Below are 18,088 nucleotides of genomic sequence, written 5' to 3' on the forward strand. Positions count from 1 at the left end.
GAGAGCGGGGGTAAGAGGAGAGAGAGGGGGAGGGAGAGTTTGGGGAAAGAGAGGGGAGAGAAAGTTAGTGGAAAGAGAGAGGGAGAGAGAGTAATTAGCCTGATTTGTAATTAGTTGACAAAACCTTAATTTATTAATCTGGAATATCCAGAGGGACGGGATAAGTGTAATATTAAAATGACATGCAAGGTGTCAGGCTGTCTGTCACAACATATAGCCCCGATAACCCATTATTTCCTTCAGTTAAATATTGGGAAGGTAGCACTATTGTCATTTGCCACTCAACTATTATGTTAGCTTACCTCACTGATTATTTCTAAACTCCCCCCCCCCCACCCCCAATTCCTTTGACAGGTTGAATAGAAATATCCCCAATCTCGTTGTTTTATTAATTGAACACGTAGATGAACATCCTCAAGGAGTGTAATCAGATGGAAACTGATTCAGATGCGATATTTAAGAGCTTGTTCAAAGAAGGGGAACATTTTAAAGGAGTGACAGACAGGGCCGGCCCTAGGCCGATTGGACCGATTTTTCCAAATTGGGTCCCGTGTTAATTTTCCGTATTTCATATGGAAATACAAATTTGCTTTGTTAAATAAAGATTTTTAAAAAAACATTCGCCATACGGATTTTTTTACAAGACTTACATGGTTTTGTACATGGAATACAAGCGCTGTACGGCTATCAGACACAAACAATGTGTTAACGACCGTAGCACTTGTGTTGACAAGTAGTTATCCAATGCGTCATCAATGCATGGATCCCCATTCCTCAGTAAATGTGTAATTGTGTTTTAGAGGAAGTATTAATGCACTGCGTTCTGGAAGGGGAAGAGTCCTGGCCCGTGGCGGCTCCTGATTAGTGATATGTTCCCTCCGCGGGTGCTGCCTTGCCCGCTGAGTTTCTCCAGCATTCTGTGTTTTTTGTTTGGCTCTGAAGTTGAAGGTGGACCCCCCTGTGTCTACTTTCAACTCCCTGTCTGTGGTGGCTCAGCGGGACGGTCAGGGGCTCTGGGGAGAGGGGTGCGTTTCTGGTCGAGACCCTTCTTCAGACAATCACAAGTACTCTCACCGACGAGAGTTCAGTTCAGTCTGAAGAAGGGTCTTCTCTCCAGAGTCGCTGCGCTGCCTGTCCTGCTGAGCTACTCCAGCTTTTGTCTATCTTCAATTTCAGAGTTAGATAAAATTGCAGACTTGATTTTAAAAATCTCAAAATTTTGTAACATTGCTAGAAAATGTACCTGCATCTTAGAGGCCGAAGGTTAGGTTGTTAGCCAAGAAGGATAGACTTTGTTATCCCTCAGTACAGCAACATCAAAATGATGTTGCTGTACTGAGGTATAGCCAAGTCTATCCCTCATTGCTAGCAGCTGATGGGAAGCGGCTGTAAAGTGATTGCATTCAGGCCCCGCCACAGCTGCCGAACACCTGTCTCATCCTCCAGTTTCGAGCAGAAGTCCCTTTTGACCTTTTTGATGGCCTTACCAAGGTCGTATCTGGACTTCATGTAGGCCACTGTATCCATGTGTCAGTGCGAGTAACCTCAATTGATCCCTTGTTCGCGGTGACACAGGAGTAAGCTCCAACGCCCGCCGTGATATTATCTATCACCCGCTGACCCACTCCACTCTATGATCTTCCTCTTGAGCTGGTCTCCTCACTATTCAGACGGAGAGCACTGCCAGCGGTGAGCGGGCTGGCAGAAGGCGCTGAGATGGCAGTCAGTTCCGCTGGCCGGTGATGGAGGCCGCTCGTAGCCACACGAGCTGCTTCCCTCCCCGACAACAATGTGGTGGCGCCCGGAGCGCCGTGGCAGCGGTGAGTGAGTGTTACTGGCATGAACCCGACCCCCTCCTTCTCAATGCTCATTCCCTGCTCGCAACTTTACCCCTGGCTAGACTCCCCACACGCTGTGAAAGGAACTCTCACCCGAATTGTCATGTTACTCACGACACACGACTCATTTATAATTATTTATTTATATTTCTACTAAAATTTTTCCCAATTGGGCCCCGCACCTCCTAAGGCCGGCCCTGGTGACAGAGATATTTGCAGGGGAATGTGTGAGGAGATTATTATTTGTCTTTAGTTTTAGCTTGAACCAGGACATTTGAAGATTCAAAGTTTAATATAGTAATTGTACGGATACTGACCCCAACCAACCACGTGATGAATATCATCCATTCTGGAGGTTTGACTTTTATGATGCCATTTAAACTTCACTTGGATTTCAATCACTTCAATGTAAAAGTAATTGGGAATGGGGAGCATTGGAACAAAAAATTGACCTCGGTACATATTAAATGTAATATAATAATGTATGCATGTTGGTAGGTGCAATCAAAACAAAGATCTTTTTATCATTGTTGTATTATGAATACCACAGAAAATATTATGTATTTTCAAGATCACATTTAATAGAATAATATTGCTTAAATATATAGTTATTGGACTTTGTATTTCAGAAAAATCCCAGCTGAGAGGAAGACAGCAAAATACTGAAACTATTGGGGGTGAAAATGACTTCAGGACAGTTTGTTAGGAAAATGAAAGAAATGGTAATGGAATACTTATACAGCTGAGTGAGTATAATTTTATGGATGATAAATTGTGTTCAACCAATTGATTACTTATTTGACAAAGTAACTAGCATGTTAGATAACAAGGAAGCCAATGGATGTAGCAAATTTTGTTATAGATAATTTGGTCTGTGAAGTGCCCCATAAAAGATTACTGCATTAGATAAGAACCTGTGGACTTGAACGTAATAGGTTAAGTCCAGGGGATCAGATATGGGGCTTTATGTGAGGTCCAGATATATTGTCAGTGCAGAGGGGCTAGGAGCAAGGCCAAGTGTGCATCCAGAGTCAAGGTCTGGAATAGTCACCCCGCGCGTGCTGGATTTGGCGTGCGGCTGCTCCGTGCCCACGGGGAGGTAGAAGAGAGCAACCTGGGGCAAGGACTAGGCCTCGGCATCGGCCTTCCCCTCCCCCAGCTCCAGGCCGCTCGGCGCCTCCCCCCCACCCCCGATAGCCCCCGCCTCAGTGTGGAATTTTGCCATGGGGGACGGGCCCAACAGGTCCGCACTTGGTCTAGTATAACAATAAAATTCTCTTGACTTGCCTTTACGCCCGACCTCAAGCACGGCCGAAGATAGACATACATAAGCTGGAGTATCTCAGCAGGACAGGCAGCATCTTTGGAGCGAGGGAATGGGTGACGTTTTGGGTCGAGATGCTTCTCCAGATAGAGAGTTCCTGGGAGAGGTAAACTAGAAATATGGAAGGGTAAGGCATGAAAAGGACAGATCAAAGCAGATGCTGTTCAAGGAAATGTAGAATGGTTCATTGTTGGCTGAGGGGAAGGTAACAACGAGTCATACAAACAGTAGAGTCAGTCATAGAGTGATACAATGTGGAAACAGACCCTTCAGCCCAACTTGCCCACACCGGCCAACATGTCCCAGCTGCACTAGTCTCACATGCCTGCGTTTGGTCCATATCCCTCCAAACCTGTCCTATCCATGTACCTATCTGTTTCTTAAACGTTGGGATAATCCCAGCCTCAACTACCTCCTCTGGCAGCTTGTTCCATACACCCACCACCCTTTGTGTGAAAAGGTTACCCCTCGGATTCCTATTAAATCTTTTCCCCTTTACCTTGATCCTATCTCCTCTGATCCTCGATTCCCCTACTCTGGGCAAGAGATTCTCAAAGTCAAAGTATCCTTTATTGTCATTCAGACCTTTCGGTCTGAACAAAATTTTGTGCCTTGCAGTCATACATATAATAAAAATAACAAAAGCACACAATAAGCACAAATTTAACATCCACCACAGTGAGTTCACCAGGCACCTCCTCACTGTGATGGAAGGCAAAAGTCTTAAAGTCTTTGTCTCTTCCTCCCTTGTTCTGCTTCTGCGCTGAGGCGATCCAGGCCTCCGATGTTGTGACCCCGCCGGGTGATGGTAAGTAAGTCAGTCCCGCGGCTGCATCCGAGCTCCGCGAACGGGCCGGTTCAAACTCCGCCGCACGGGGAGCGGTCAAAGCTGCCGAAGCTGCCGCCCGCCAGTCCAGCGGAGGAAGCTGTTGTTGCGGGAGCTACGGAAAAACAGGTCACCAACCTGTGACCTGCGAGCACCCGACGATGTCGTCCACTGGGCCCGCGGCCGAGCCTCCAAAGTTGGGCTGCCGCCGCTGGAACGCTGCCCCAGCCCCGACGCCGCCGGAACGCCGCCACAGCTCCAAAGTCGGGTCGCCACCACCGGAACGCCGGAAATCCGCCACAGCTCCGAAGTCGGGCCGCCGGAACGCCGCCATTGCTCCGAAGTCGGGTCCGCCGCGGGAACGCCGCCACAGTCCCGAGGCCGCCAGCTCCACCATTAGGCCTCGACGGAGACGGGGGACACGACAAGAAAAAGTTGCATCCCCCCCCGAAGGAAGAGACTAAAACCATGTTTCTCCCACCCATACACAACCTAATAAACTAAATTTAACTAAAACAGACAAAATAAAACAACACCAAAAAGAAAAAACAGACGGACTGCAGACGAGCCACAGCTGCCAGGCAGCGCCGCCACTTCCGGTCTATTCTGTCCATCTACCTGATTTATTCCTCTCATGATTTTATACACCTCTATAAGATAACCCCTCATCCTCCTGCGTTCCATGGAATAGAGACCCAGCCTACTCAACCTCTCCCTATAGCTCACACTCCCTATAGCTCACACTCCCTATAGCTCACACCCTCTAATCCTGGTACCATCCTCCAAAATCTTCTCTGAACCCTTTCAAGTTTGACAATATCTTTCCTATAACATGGTGCCCAGAACTGACCACAATAATAAAATTAATTAGGACAGTGAAACTAGTAGGAGAACTAGGATGGGGGAGGGACTGAGAGAGGGAAAGCAAAGGTTACTTGAAGTTAGAGAAATCAACATTCATACTGCTGGGTTGTCAGCAGCCCAAGAAAGACCGGGCAGTTGTCGAGGTCACGTGGGCAGAGTGGTTGTTCGGGAACGCGCATCCACCGCAACCCCCGCCCCCTCCCTCGCGATCCATGCGGACGGAGTGATGTCACGGGGCATGGGGCGTGAACGCAACGCTGGCACGTCGGCAGTTGGCATGCATGCGCGCGCGCGCGCGCGCTCCCGCCGCTGGGGGACGGACGGACTGACGGAGCGAGCGACGGGAGGTCCGATTGCCGCGGCCATGGCGGCTCCCTTGGCGCAGTTCGACGAGGATTGGCAGGATTTCTACGAGTTCAAGGCGCCCTCTGGCAATTTCAAACTGGACCAGGTAAACTCCAACGGTGTCCCGGCTCCGGCCGGCGTCCCCGGAACGCTGGAGCAGAGCCTGGAAGATTTCGCCGAGCTTGACAACTTCTCCGCCGAGATAGTCAGCTTCAAATCGATGGAGGATCTGGTCAATGACTTCGACGAGAAGCTAACCGTGTGCTTCCGCAACTACAACACCAACACGGAAAACATTGCTCCGGTCAAACCCATCTCCGAAGAGAGCATAATGAGAGACGACGAGTGAGTGCGGGGCGGGGATCGCGAAAGGGTCCGGGTCCGGGAATGTGTGTCGGGGCGGGGGAGGTTCTCGGTGATCCGTTGTTGCATCCATCCAGTGAATCTGCATTGATGCAAACTTTGTCCTCGACACTTTGTGGTCCTGTCTTTCAGTGCAACATCACCGGTGGACTATAGGTCCATGCTTGAAATGTCAGTTTCCCTTCTGCAGATCTTTTCCATGTGATGAGAGAATGTTTAATTATAATAATTCACTTTTCAAGCAGGTCAGTATGTTTTGCAGAATACATACTTCTCATCGGAACATGAAACTTTTTATGCAAGGTCATTTGCTGCCTACAATGTGAAAAAAGAACATTGATCATACTGGATTTGTTATGGGCTTACATGATATGTCATATTGGCAGAAACATAGAAACAAACGTAGAGGGATACAGTACAGAAACAGGCCCTTCGGCCCACTGAGTGTATCATCCATCCATTTACACTAATCCAACATTAATCCATAAAACATTTTTATATTGTCCCCTCATACTAATCGATTCACCACAAATTCTACCATTCACTTAGACACTAGGAGCCACTTGACAATGGTCAAGTGACGGACTAATCTTTGCAGTGTGGCAGGAAACTGGAGCAACCAGATGCATCCCACAGTCATCGGTGTCTAGCTGCAGAATATAAATCTATGATATACACAAAATGCTGGAGTAACTCAGCGGAACAGGAAGCATCTCTGGAGAGAAGGAATGGGTGGCGTTTCGGGCAGAGACCCTTCTTCAGATGGGTGCGAACATTGTTTCCTCATAGAACTGTAGACGTGGTGCTGCATAGAGATCATCTGGGTGGGTAGCTAGCCCAGATAAATTATTGTAAGAAAAATAAAAACAAAGTGTTGGAAATATTCAGATATTCAAATATTCAACAAAATATTCAACCTCTATAAAGGGAAGTAGTGGTAAGATTTCAGGTCAATGACTGTTCATCAGAACTCACCTGAGTATTTCCAGTCATTTCTGTCTTTATTAAACATTTTCATCTTTTTGTTTCATTCAGTATGCCAAATTCTGTTTGTAAGAAATCCTTTGAGATTCTATGCAATAATGTTTACAATGAATTGTATATTGGAACCAATCTTCGCTTCCGTTATTTTTAATATTTTAAAATCATATTTTTTTTGTTCATCTTTATCTTTGCTGTTGTAGAGATGTGAATAACATTCTGTGCATGTCATAGCTTACATTTTTCTAAATTACTCAATCCATGTCTTTCATTAGTAAAGATGCAAATATGGTAACCGATTTATACAGTCAGAGTGAGGTATTGAATGAGTTTCATTGATTTTAGAAACATAGAAAATAGGTGCAGGAGTAGGCCATTCGGCCCTTCGAGCCTGCACCGCCATTCAATATGATCATGGCTGAACATTTTCAAACCATATTGTGAGTTACCTCTTTACTAAGTTCTCAAGTACAACACTTTGTTCCTGTTTTGACCCTGCTCATTTTTCTTAGCACCAAATACTGCTTAAATAATTCAGTAAAGGTGGTTTGCTTGTTCTGCCTTATTTAAGTAAGTTCCGGCAAGGTAGTAGTACAAGTTCAGTGCACAAATTACACATTTAAGAGAAATCTATCCGGTAGTCGTGTTAATGTGATTAGTGGTACCAAAGTCAGTTAAGGGTCAATGTGGAGGAACTAGGTTTATGGCAGATGCAGGTTTATACCAAATAAATAAACAAAATTGTGGAGTAACTCAGGCTAGGCAGCATTCCTGGATGACATGGATAGGTGATGTGTCGGGTTGGGACCCTTCTTCAGACTATTTACGGGGGGTGGGAGGGGAAAGCTAGAAGAGAGGAGGGGCAGGACAGAGAATGGCCGGGAATAGGTGAACAGGGGCAGGGGGGAAGGGGGGGGGGGGGGGTTTGATAGGCAGATTGTTGGAAAAAAGCCAAAGATAAAAGAGACAGATGTGAGCCCAAAAGGACAGATATGTGCATTATGGAGGTTGAAGGTTTTGAATTTTGTGGAAGGAATGCAGGCGCAGGGGGATGAGAGAAACAGCCAGGGTTCAGGGAAAGGGAGTGGAGGGAAGGATCTTACAGGAGAAAGGAGAGGGGGCAGGGGATTATTTGTGGGATAGTAGTTACCTAAAATTGGACAATTCAATGTTCATATCGTAGGGTTGTAAACTACTCAAGTAGAACACAAATTTCTGTTTGTTCAGTTTGTGTGGGGCCCCACTCTGGCAATGGAGGAGGCCCAGGACAGAACAGTCACTATGGGAATGGGAAGGGGTTCTTAAAATGGTTAGCGATCGGGAGATCCAATAGGCCTTGGTGGGCCGAGTGTAACTGTTCGGCAAAGCAATTGGCAAGTCTACACATGATCTCGCCGATGTACAAGAGGCCACATCAGGAACATCGGATGCAGAAGATGAAGTTAGAGGAGGTGCATGTGAACATCTGTCTCAACTGGAAGGATTACTGGGGTCCCTGGATGGGGGCGACGGATTAGGTATAGGGACATGAGCTGCATCACCTGTGGTTGTAAGGGAAAGTAACATCTGTACATCAGTGTCACATCTTCCCATCTCTACCCCATTCCACCTTCCATAGAGATCGCTCACTCGGCAACTCCTTTGTTCATTCATCACTTCCCACCCAAACCATCTCCTCCCCAGGTACTTTCCAATACCCCATCCAGTGTTCCCAAAATGGCCTTGTTCTTTGGTAAACATGGTTTCCCCCCTTAGATGAATCCTTCACCCGTGTCTCCTCTGTGTCCTATAGTTCTACTCTGCTCTTGCTCGCCTTCTCTTAAACGGAACAAGGATAGAGTTCCCCTGGTCCTTGCCTTTCACTCCACCAGCCTCTGCATCCAGCACATCATTCTCTAACATTTCCATCACCTCCAACATGATCTCGCCACCAGTTGCATCTTTTCATCCGCATAATTTCCACCTTCTGCAGAGACCGCTGCCTCTTCAACTCCTTGGTTCACACATCTCATCTCATCTAATCCCACCTGAACCACTCCTCCCTCATGTACTTTCCCCTATAACCACAAGCGATGTACACCAATTCTCTTCCTAATCCCATACCGATCTTTCTCTCCTGGGCCTTCTTCTTCGCACACAAACTGGAGGAACAACACCTCACATTCCGTTTGGGTAGCTTCCAATGGTATGAATTTTAGGTAACAACAAAAACTTCTCTACCTTTTCCCCCCCCTCCCCTCCCAAACCCCCCCCTCCATTCACCTGTGCCCCACCTGGACTCTCACCTATTTCAGCGATTATCTCTGGCCTTTGTACACCATCTGCCTACCTCACCAGTATTAACGTATTGCCTGCAGGCTTTGTCCTGCCCCTCCTCTCGTCCACCTTTCTTATTCTACCCCCTCTCATCCCTACATTAAGTCTGAAGAAGGGTCCTGACCCAAAACGTCCCCTATCCATGATCTCTAGAGATACTGCCTGACCGAACAGTGGCAGTTCTTGAGCTATGGGTATACACACAATACTACATTTAAAGAGATGGACAAGTTCTTTCATTTTATTTGACCATCTTAATTTCTTTATACTTTTTTTAAATAATGAAAAAGATATATTGTAGAAAGAAGGCTGATGATAATTATGATTGCAATAAATTTCATGAATGCATTTGTGATACCTATAGAGCATAACTTTCCCTGCAATAATTTTCTGGGGAAAAGCATGAGATCTTGGGAGAAGCATCACATGAGAATGGATGCAGATATGCTTTATTTGAAGAATTGCCAGCTGGTGGGGTACTGTATTGGCATTCCTTATTTGGCATATGCTTGGATTAATTGAAGTCAACAAGATGTCTCCCCCGTTCCAATTAAAGTGTGACATGGGGAGAAGAATTAAGAGTTTTCAGATTTTAAAAAAAAAGTAAAATTAATTGCTGTGATCAAAAAGAGTGGACCCTTCAGGAGTTTAATTGAAGAGATAATTACTATTCAGAAAATAGACACAAAAAGTTGGAGTAACTCCGCGGGTCAGGCAGCATCTCTGGAGAGAAGGAATGGGTGACGTTTCAGGTCGAGACCCTTCTTCAGACTGAAAGTCACGGGAAAGGGAAATGAGAGACAATGACGATGATGTCGAGAGATAAAGAACAATAGACAATAGGTGCAGGAGTAGGCCATTCGGCCCTTCGAGCCAGCACTGCCATTCAATGTGATCATGGCTGATCATTCCCAATCAGTACCCCGTTCCTGCCTTCTCCCCATATCCCTTGACTCCGCTATTTTTAAGAGCCCTATCTAGCTCTCTCTTGAAAGCATCCAGAGAACCTGTCTCCACCGCCCACTGAGGCAGAGAATTCCTCGTCTCAGTTCCAAATGGCTTACTCCTTATTCTTAAACTGTGGCCCCTGGTTCTGGTCTCCCCCAACATCGGGAACATGTTTCCTACCTCTAGCGTGTCCAAACCCTTAACAATCTTAAATGTTTCAATGAGGTATCCTCTCATCCTTCTAAACTCCAGAGTGTAAAAGCCCAGCTGCTCCATTCTCTCAGCATATGACAGTCCCGCCATCCCGGGAATTAACCTTGTAAACCTACGCTGCACTCCCTCAATAGCAAAAATGTCCTTCCTCAAATTAGGGGACCAAAACTGCACAGATTACTACAGGTGTGGACTCACTAGGGCTCTGTACAACTGCAGAAGGACTTATTTGCTCCTATATTCTATTCCTCTTGTTATAAAGGCCAACATGCCATTCGCTTTCTTCACTGCCTGCTGTACCTGCATGCTTACTTTCATAGACTGATGTACAAGGATCCCCAGATCCCATTGTACTTCCCCTTTTCCCAACTTGACGCCATTTAGATAGTAATCAACCTTCCTGTTTTTGCTACCAAAGTGGATAACCTCACATTTATCTGCATTAAACTTCATCTGCCATGCATCTGCCCACTCCCCCAACCTGTCCAAGTCACCTTGCATTCTCATAGCATCCTCCTCCCAGTTCACACTGCCACCCAGCTTTCTGTCATCTACAAATTTGCTAATGTTACTTTGAATCCCTTCATCCAAATCATTGATGTATATTGTAAATAGCTGCGGTCCCAGCACCGAGCCTTGCGGTACCCCACTAGTCACTGCCTGCCATTCTGAAAGGGACCCGTTAATCCCTACTCTTTGTTTCTTGTCTGCCAACCACTTCTCTATCCATGTCAGCACTCTACCCCCAATACCATGTGCCCTAACTTTGCCCACTAATCTCCTATGTGGGACCTTATCAAATGATTTCTGAAAGTCCAGGTACACTACATCCACTGGCTCTCCATTGTCCATTTTCCTAGTTACACCTTCAAAAAATTCCAGAAGATTAGTTGAGCATGATTTCCCCTTCGTAAAGCCATGCTGACTCGAAACGATCCTGTTACTGCTATCCAAATTTTTGGCTATCTCATCTTTTATAATTGACTCCAGCATCTTCCTCACCACCGATGTCAGGATAACTGGTCTATAGTTCCCTGTTTTCATCTCCCGCCTTTCTCAAAACGTGGGATAACATTAGCTATCCTCCAATCCACAGGAACAGATCCTTAGTCTATAGAACATTGGAAATTATCACCAATACATCCACGATTTCTAGAGCCACTTCCTTAAGTACCCTGGGATGCAGACCATCAGGCCCTGGGGATTTATCAGCCTTCAGTCCCATCAGTCTATCCAACACCATTTCCTGCCTAATGTGGATTTACTTCAGTTCCTCTGTCACCACAGATCCTCTAGCCACTACTATATCAGGAAGATTGTTTGTGTCCTCCTTAGTGAAGAACCGATCCAAAGTACCTGTTCAGACAGATCCAAAGTACCTGTTCATGAATGAATGAAAGATAAGCAGAAAAGTAACGATGACAAAGGAATCATGCCATTGTTAGCTGTTTGTTGGGTGAAAACGAGAAGCTGGTGTGACTTGGGAGGGGGAGGAATAGAGAGAAGGAATGCCAGGGTTACATGAAGTTTGAGAAATCAATATTCATACCACTGGGCTAGAAGCTGCCCAAGCGAAATATGAGATGCTACCTGACCCGCTGAGTTACTCCAGCTTTTAGCCTCACTCTGACAATGGAGGAGACTTAGGACAGTAAGGTCAGTGTGGGAATGGGAAGGAGAATTAAAGTGTTTAGCTACTTATTACTATTCAGTTATTGTAATAAATACACTCTTACCGACTCCTTAAAATATATTTATAAAGTCCAGACTTGGAACCTGTGCTGCTGGTGATTTACTCAATACCAAAGTTAATTTTTGAAACCCTGTTAGAGTGTTTACATGACAGAGAAGTTGCACACTTCTTCACCTCAACATTTTCAAATTTTCCTCCTTGACACCAAATTTATTTGTGAAGTTATGTTCACGGGGAGAGCAGACAAACTCCGCGGAAACAGGTCACGGGGAGAACAGATAAACTCCATAGAAACAAGCACCCGTAGTCAAGTTTGAACCTGGGTCTCTGCCGCTAAAAGGCAGCAACTCTACCGTTGTGTCAACCTGCTGCTGCACCTATCTCTCGATCCACCCCCTCCATTTATTCTGCAGACCCCCCCATCCATTCTGAACCCCCATTCATCCTGCGCTGATCCCCCACCCCATCCATCCTGTACTGATCCCCCCCATACAAGAAGAATGGGGGGTTCAGTCTGAAGAAGGGTCTCGACCCGAAACGTTGCCTATTTCCTTCGCTCCATAGATGCTGCCTCACCCGCTGACTTTCTCCAGCATTTTTGTCTACCCCCATTCATCCTGTACGGATCCCCCCCATCCATCCTGCACAGGTCCATCCCGTACTGATCCCTCCATTAAACCCAACTGACATCCCCCGCGCTCTCCCCTCACAATTTTACCTACTCCAACCAACACGCACTAATTCCTCTGCCTCAATCCATCCATTCTACACCGATTGCCTTCTCACACCCCCCCCCCCCCCCCCCCCCGCCATCTATCCTTCCGCACTGATTCACACCCCCGATCCTATTGTGCTGGAAATGTCAACAGAGCGAATATTTACTATGTTTGCTATCAAATGTGTTTTAATTCCCAATGTTATTATTTGTTTTAATCCATGAAGATGGATTAGTTAAATTGTGAACACTTGAAACATCAAAACCGCAGTGTTTGATTGTTACTGCTACCGTTGACACGTTATTACAGAATTCATTTTAACGGCAAATCAATGCTCTCAATATGGAGTATCAGTACTGTAGTTATTTAATGAGCAACATTCACAACTATACGTTGGATTTATCCAGGTTTTACTTCTACAGTCAGTCATATACATCACAAATTTGGTCAGGAGATATTTCAGTTGAAATGTTAACATTAATTCTGAAGGGGAATGATGGAAACAGCGTTTATCAATAACGAGGGGGCGCCGTCAAGTATGGCTGCACTGCCTGCAGCTATGTGTCCTGTTCTTCCTTTTTTTTGTTTTTAGTGCCCTAATAGTTTTGTTTTGGAGGTCTAATCATTTGTGTGGGGGGTGGGGGGGAAGGGGAAGGGGGAAACTGTATTTCTCAGTCCCTACCTGGCCGGAGTTAAGGTTTTCCTCCGAGCTGCATCTTCGCCCATTCCTCGCGGCCTACCAACGGGCCTGGAGCGGCGTTTCCTGCCGGGAGTGGCCAGCCAGAGCTTCGGCGGCGGCACAGCGCAGAAGCAGCATCGCGGAGCGGGCGATGCCTTACCCGGGTCGCCGTGTGGTAAGCTCCAGAGTGCTGAGACAGCCGACTCCAACATCGCGGAGCTGCGGGGTCTGTGGAGCGTCCAGCTGCAGCGGCATGGGGTTTGAACACCGCGGAGCCTGGGATCTTTCGCCGAGATCACCAGTGTCAGAGCTCCAACCAGTGCGGCCTGTGGACTTCGGGAGCCGCAGTCTCCGGGGAGGAAGCGGCTGTTCCAGACACTCCAAGCCGTAGAGAGTGTTCTCCCGACGACGGAGCTCCATCATCCGGCGCGAGGGCCTGAAACATCGGGATGCCGTTGCGGCGACTGTGGAGGCCTTGAGGCCCGACCATGGGTGAACAAGAGGAAGAGGACTGGCCTTTGTTGCCTTCCCTCACAGTGGGAACCATTGTGGGGGGGGATGTTTTTATGTTAAATTCTTTAATATTGTGTTTTATTTTAGGTGTGCTGCAGATGGCTCAGAAAACATGGCTGCTGGAGTTGAGAGTGAATGCTGGCGCGATTGGCTGCCGCTGCTCTCTCTCCGAATTGTGCATTGTTGCTGTATACTATGTTTTTGTTTCATGCTTGTGTTAATTGTAAGGTGTCATGCTTGTTTTAATTGTAAGGTGTCCTTGAGAGTCCTGAAAGGCGCGCCATAAATAAAATGTATTATTATTACTATTAATTTTTTTAAAATCTGGCGGGTACAAACTAGGTATCTTAATTGCTGTTCACACCACATACATCTAATTTGAAAGTCCGGTGATGTGGCGTTTTGACACCTTTAAACATATTACCAAAAGAACATTTGCTGCAGTTATGTCCTTTGGCCATCTCTTGTCAGTTAGTGCAATGTTTAATCTGTCAGATGGGTATAGTCGGTTTTAACAGCTATTATCATAAAAAGCCTTTAGAAATTTCCTTGTAACCTGTATATTTTGTTGTGGATAAATTATATGGGAAGCGAGAGTGTTTCTGTACCAATAGCAATAACGACCCATGCTATGGCCATGTCATGATAATTTTCGGTCCTTCACAGAAAACATGGCACAATTGCATCAATCTGTAGTGTGCATGGTTAAACATATATGTTACCATGGTCCAGGATTTATTGACACAGGTTGATCATACGCTGAATAATCCAACCATATTTTTGTTTGGAAGTGGAAATAAATAATAGAAATTGCATTAATTGCAATGTGTAAAAATAGTTGAGATACTGTATTATAATTTTGCTGCATGTTATTGTGGTATATATCATGTGTTGATTGGTGAATATGTTTAGTTTGTGACTTTATTTGAAGCAGAAATAATATGCAAATGCTTCATTGACCATCATTTCGACTGGTAACTATGAACTTCATCCGAGCTCATTATTGCATGCGTCATGCAAGCCGTCTTAAATGACCACCTAAACTGTCATTTGGCAACTTAAAAAGCTGCCTAGGTTGCCCAGCTGGCAACAGGGGAAAAAAGTTAAGTGAGAACCCTGATCTGGCTACTCTCTCTGGTAGCAAATTCACAACAGTCTTTTCAAAACACTGTCTCTTCAAGACACATTGTCTTTTCAATACACGTGTTTTCAAGACACCTTGTCTCTCCAATACACATTGGTGACAAAACCTATTTAGTCTGCCGTGCCCAATCCTTTAATCATTTCCAATACACAAGCCAATCCTTTATTAATTTCCAATACACAAGCCAATCCTTTACACAAGTGGTCTTACCTTCACTGTCTGCTTCTAAGGATCTTGTCTGGAACCAGGCCAACCTCAGACTGAGGGATCTTTGTTTTTTACCGGGAGCTTCTTCAGGAGGCCAGACTCAAAGGGTCCGACTAGAGCTCAGTTTTCTCCCCTTCAGATCCCGGTCAACTGCACCCTCTTACTCAGTCATCTGTTACTGGTCCCAGCGAGATCCCTGCCGACTACAGCCAAATGTCAAAGTTCATTTCTTAAAAAGCAGATAGCAACAAAAACTGTTAAAGGTAAACCGTGGCAATCTTTAATTGATTCGTCAGACGGGAGTGGCAATGATCTACAATGAGCACGAATGTTGCACAGTGCTTCTCGGGCTCCCACTCACAGAACAAAGGACAGCTAGCACAATTACACATTTTTCTTATAAGTAAAATACTTCTACCAAGTCTGAATATGGCATGTCTGAAAGATTCTGCAGCCTTTCAGAATATAGGAAAAATGGGTCCAAATCAAGCTCATCCAATAACAAGTTATTACTTATTTCTGGAGCGTCAGCTATTTGTTCAATCTTTATGGCCTTGAATGAAGCACTGCTGGATTCCATCTTAATTTCTTTATTGAAAAGAGAACGTGACGTCCATATTGTGTTCCATATACTTTACAAAGTCATTCAGACTTGGCACCGAGCCATTTTGTTTTCTAGACCATGCTTTTGTAGAAGAACTACGCCATTTTAGATTTGATTATTAAATTTGACTATTAGCTCTTTAATATAATAAATCAAGGAAGGTAGTGCATCCGTGGATAACAAGGGAAATCAGGGAAAGTATCAAAACAAAAGATGAAGCATACAAATTAGCCAGAAAAAGCTGCCTACCAGAGGACTGGGAGAAATTGTCCAGCAGAGGAGGACAAAGGGCTTAATTAGGAAAGGGAAAAAAGATTATGAAAGAAAACTGCCAGGGAACATAAAAACTGACTGCAAAAGTTTTTATATGTGAAGAGAAAAAGATTAGTTCAAACAAATGTTCGTCCCTTGCAGTCAGAAACAGGTGAATTGATCATGGGGAACAAGGACATGGCAGACCAATTGAATAACTACTTTGGTTCTGTCTTCATTAAGGAAGACATAAATAATCTACCGGAAATAGCAGGGGACCGGGAGTCAAATGAGATGGAGGAACTGAGTAAAATCCAGGTTAGTCGGGAAGTGGTGTTAGGTAAATTGAATGGATTAAAGGCCGATAAGTCCCCAAGGCCTGATAGGCTGCATCCCAGAGTACTTAAGGAAGTAGCCCCAGAAATAGTGGATGCATTAGTGATAATTTTTCAAAATTCTTTAGATTCTGGAGTAGTTCCTGAGGATTGGAGGGTAGCTAATGTAACCCCATTTTTTAAAAAGTGAGGGAGAGAGAAAACGGGGAATTACAGACCAGTTAGTCTAACATCGGTAATAGGGAAAATGCTAGAGTCAGTTATTAAAGATGGGGGTAGCAGCACATTTGGAAAGTGGTGAAATCATTGGACAAAGTCAGCATGGATTTATGAAAGATAAATCCTGTCTGACGAATCTTATAGAATTTTTCGAGGATGTAACTAGTAGAGTGGATAAGGGAGAACCAGTGGATGCGTTATATCTGGACTTTCAGAAGGCTTTTGACAAGGTCCCACATAAGAGATTAGTATGCAAACTTAAAGCACACGGTATTGGGGGTTCAGTATTGATGTGGATAGAGAACTGGCTGGCAGACAGGAAGCAAGGAGTAGGAGTAAATGGGTCCTTTTCAGAATGGCAGGCGGTGACTAGTGGGGTACCGCAAGGCTCAGTGCTGGGACCCCAGCTATTTACAACATATATTAATGATTTGGACGAGGGAATTGAATGCAACATCTCCAAATTTGCGGATGACACGAAGCTGGGAGGCAGTGTTAGCTGTGAGGAGGATGCTAAGAGGCTGCAAGGTGACTTGGATAGGTTGGGTGAGTGGGCAAATGCATGGCAGATGCAGTATAATGTGGATAAATGTGAGGTTATCCACTTTGGTGGCAAGAACAGGAAAGTAGACTATTATCTGAATGGTGGCCGATTAGAAAAAGGGAAGATGCAACAAGACCTGGGTGTCATGGTACACCAGTCATTGAAGGTAGGCATGCAGGTGCAGCAGGCAGTGAGGAAAGCGAAAGGTATGTTAGCTTTCATAGCAAAAGGATTTGAGTATAGGAGCAGGGAGGTTCTACTGCAGTTGTACAGGGTCTTGGTGAGACCACACCTGGAGTATTGTGTACAGTTTTGGTCTCCTAATCTGAGGAAGGACATTCTTGCCATAGAGGGAGTACAGAGAAGGTTCACCAGACTGATTCCTGGGATGGCAGGACTTTCATCTGAAGAAAGACTGGATAGACTTCGGCTTGTACTCGCTAGAAGTTAGAAGATTGAGGGGGGATCTTATAGAAACGTACAAAATTCTTAAGGGGTTGGACAGGCTAGATGCAGGAAGGTTGTGCCCGATGTTGGGGAAGTCCAGAACAAGGGGTCACAGTTTAAGGATAAGGGGGAAGTCTTTTTGGACCGAGATGAGAAAAACATTTTTCACACAGAGAGTGGTGAATCTGTGGAATTCTCTGCCCCAGAAGGTAGTTGAGGCCAGTTCATTGGCTATATTTAAGAGGGAGTTAGATGTGGCCCTTGTGGCTAAAGGGATCATGCGGTATGGAGAAAAGACAGGTACAGGATACTGAGTTGGATGATCAGCCATGATCATATTGAATGGCGGTGCAGGCTCGAAGGGCCGAATGGCCTATTCCTGCACCTATTTTCAGTTTCTATGCTATATTGACCCACTGAACTGTTCTGTATTTATGCTTACTATATTCTGTTGTGCTGCAGCAAGCAAGAATTTCATTGTCCTCTCTGGGGCACATGACAATAAACTCACTTGACTTGACTTGACTTGTGGCAATTGTTTGAAATTATATTTACAATCTTTCCACCAACAATACCCAAGTTTTGGGTCTCCAAAAAATCTGTGAGATTTTAGCCAGACAGATCCTTTTTCTTAAAATTTAACTCTTTGCCTGGGCATGCTTCAGAAAATGGCTTCTAATATCTTACCAATATCTGCAACCCATTAGGTGAGTCTTT

At 45.2% G+C, this 18,088-nt stretch overlaps 1 protein-coding gene across 1 annotated transcript in view; it reads left to right on the forward strand.

The window, feature by feature from the left end:
- Positions 1 to 5,088: 5,088 nt before the first annotated feature.
- Positions 5,089 to 18,088, forward strand: part of LOC129699484 (fasciculation and elongation protein zeta-2-like) — a 119,603-nt gene continuing 106,603 nt past the window's right edge. Inside the window, exon 1 of the mRNA XM_055639316.1 lies at positions 5,089 to 5,542. Coding sequence (XP_055495291.1) covers positions 5,091 to 5,542 — 452 coding nt within the window. The 5' untranslated portion in view covers positions 5,089 to 5,090. The remainder of the gene's footprint in view (positions 5,543 to 18,088) is intronic.

This window comes from Leucoraja erinacea, chromosome 8 (assembly GCF_028641065.1).
Source record: "Leucoraja erinacea ecotype New England chromosome 8, Leri_hhj_1, whole genome shotgun sequence".
NCBI lineage: Eukaryota > Metazoa > Chordata > Chondrichthyes > Rajiformes > Rajidae > Leucoraja > Leucoraja erinaceus.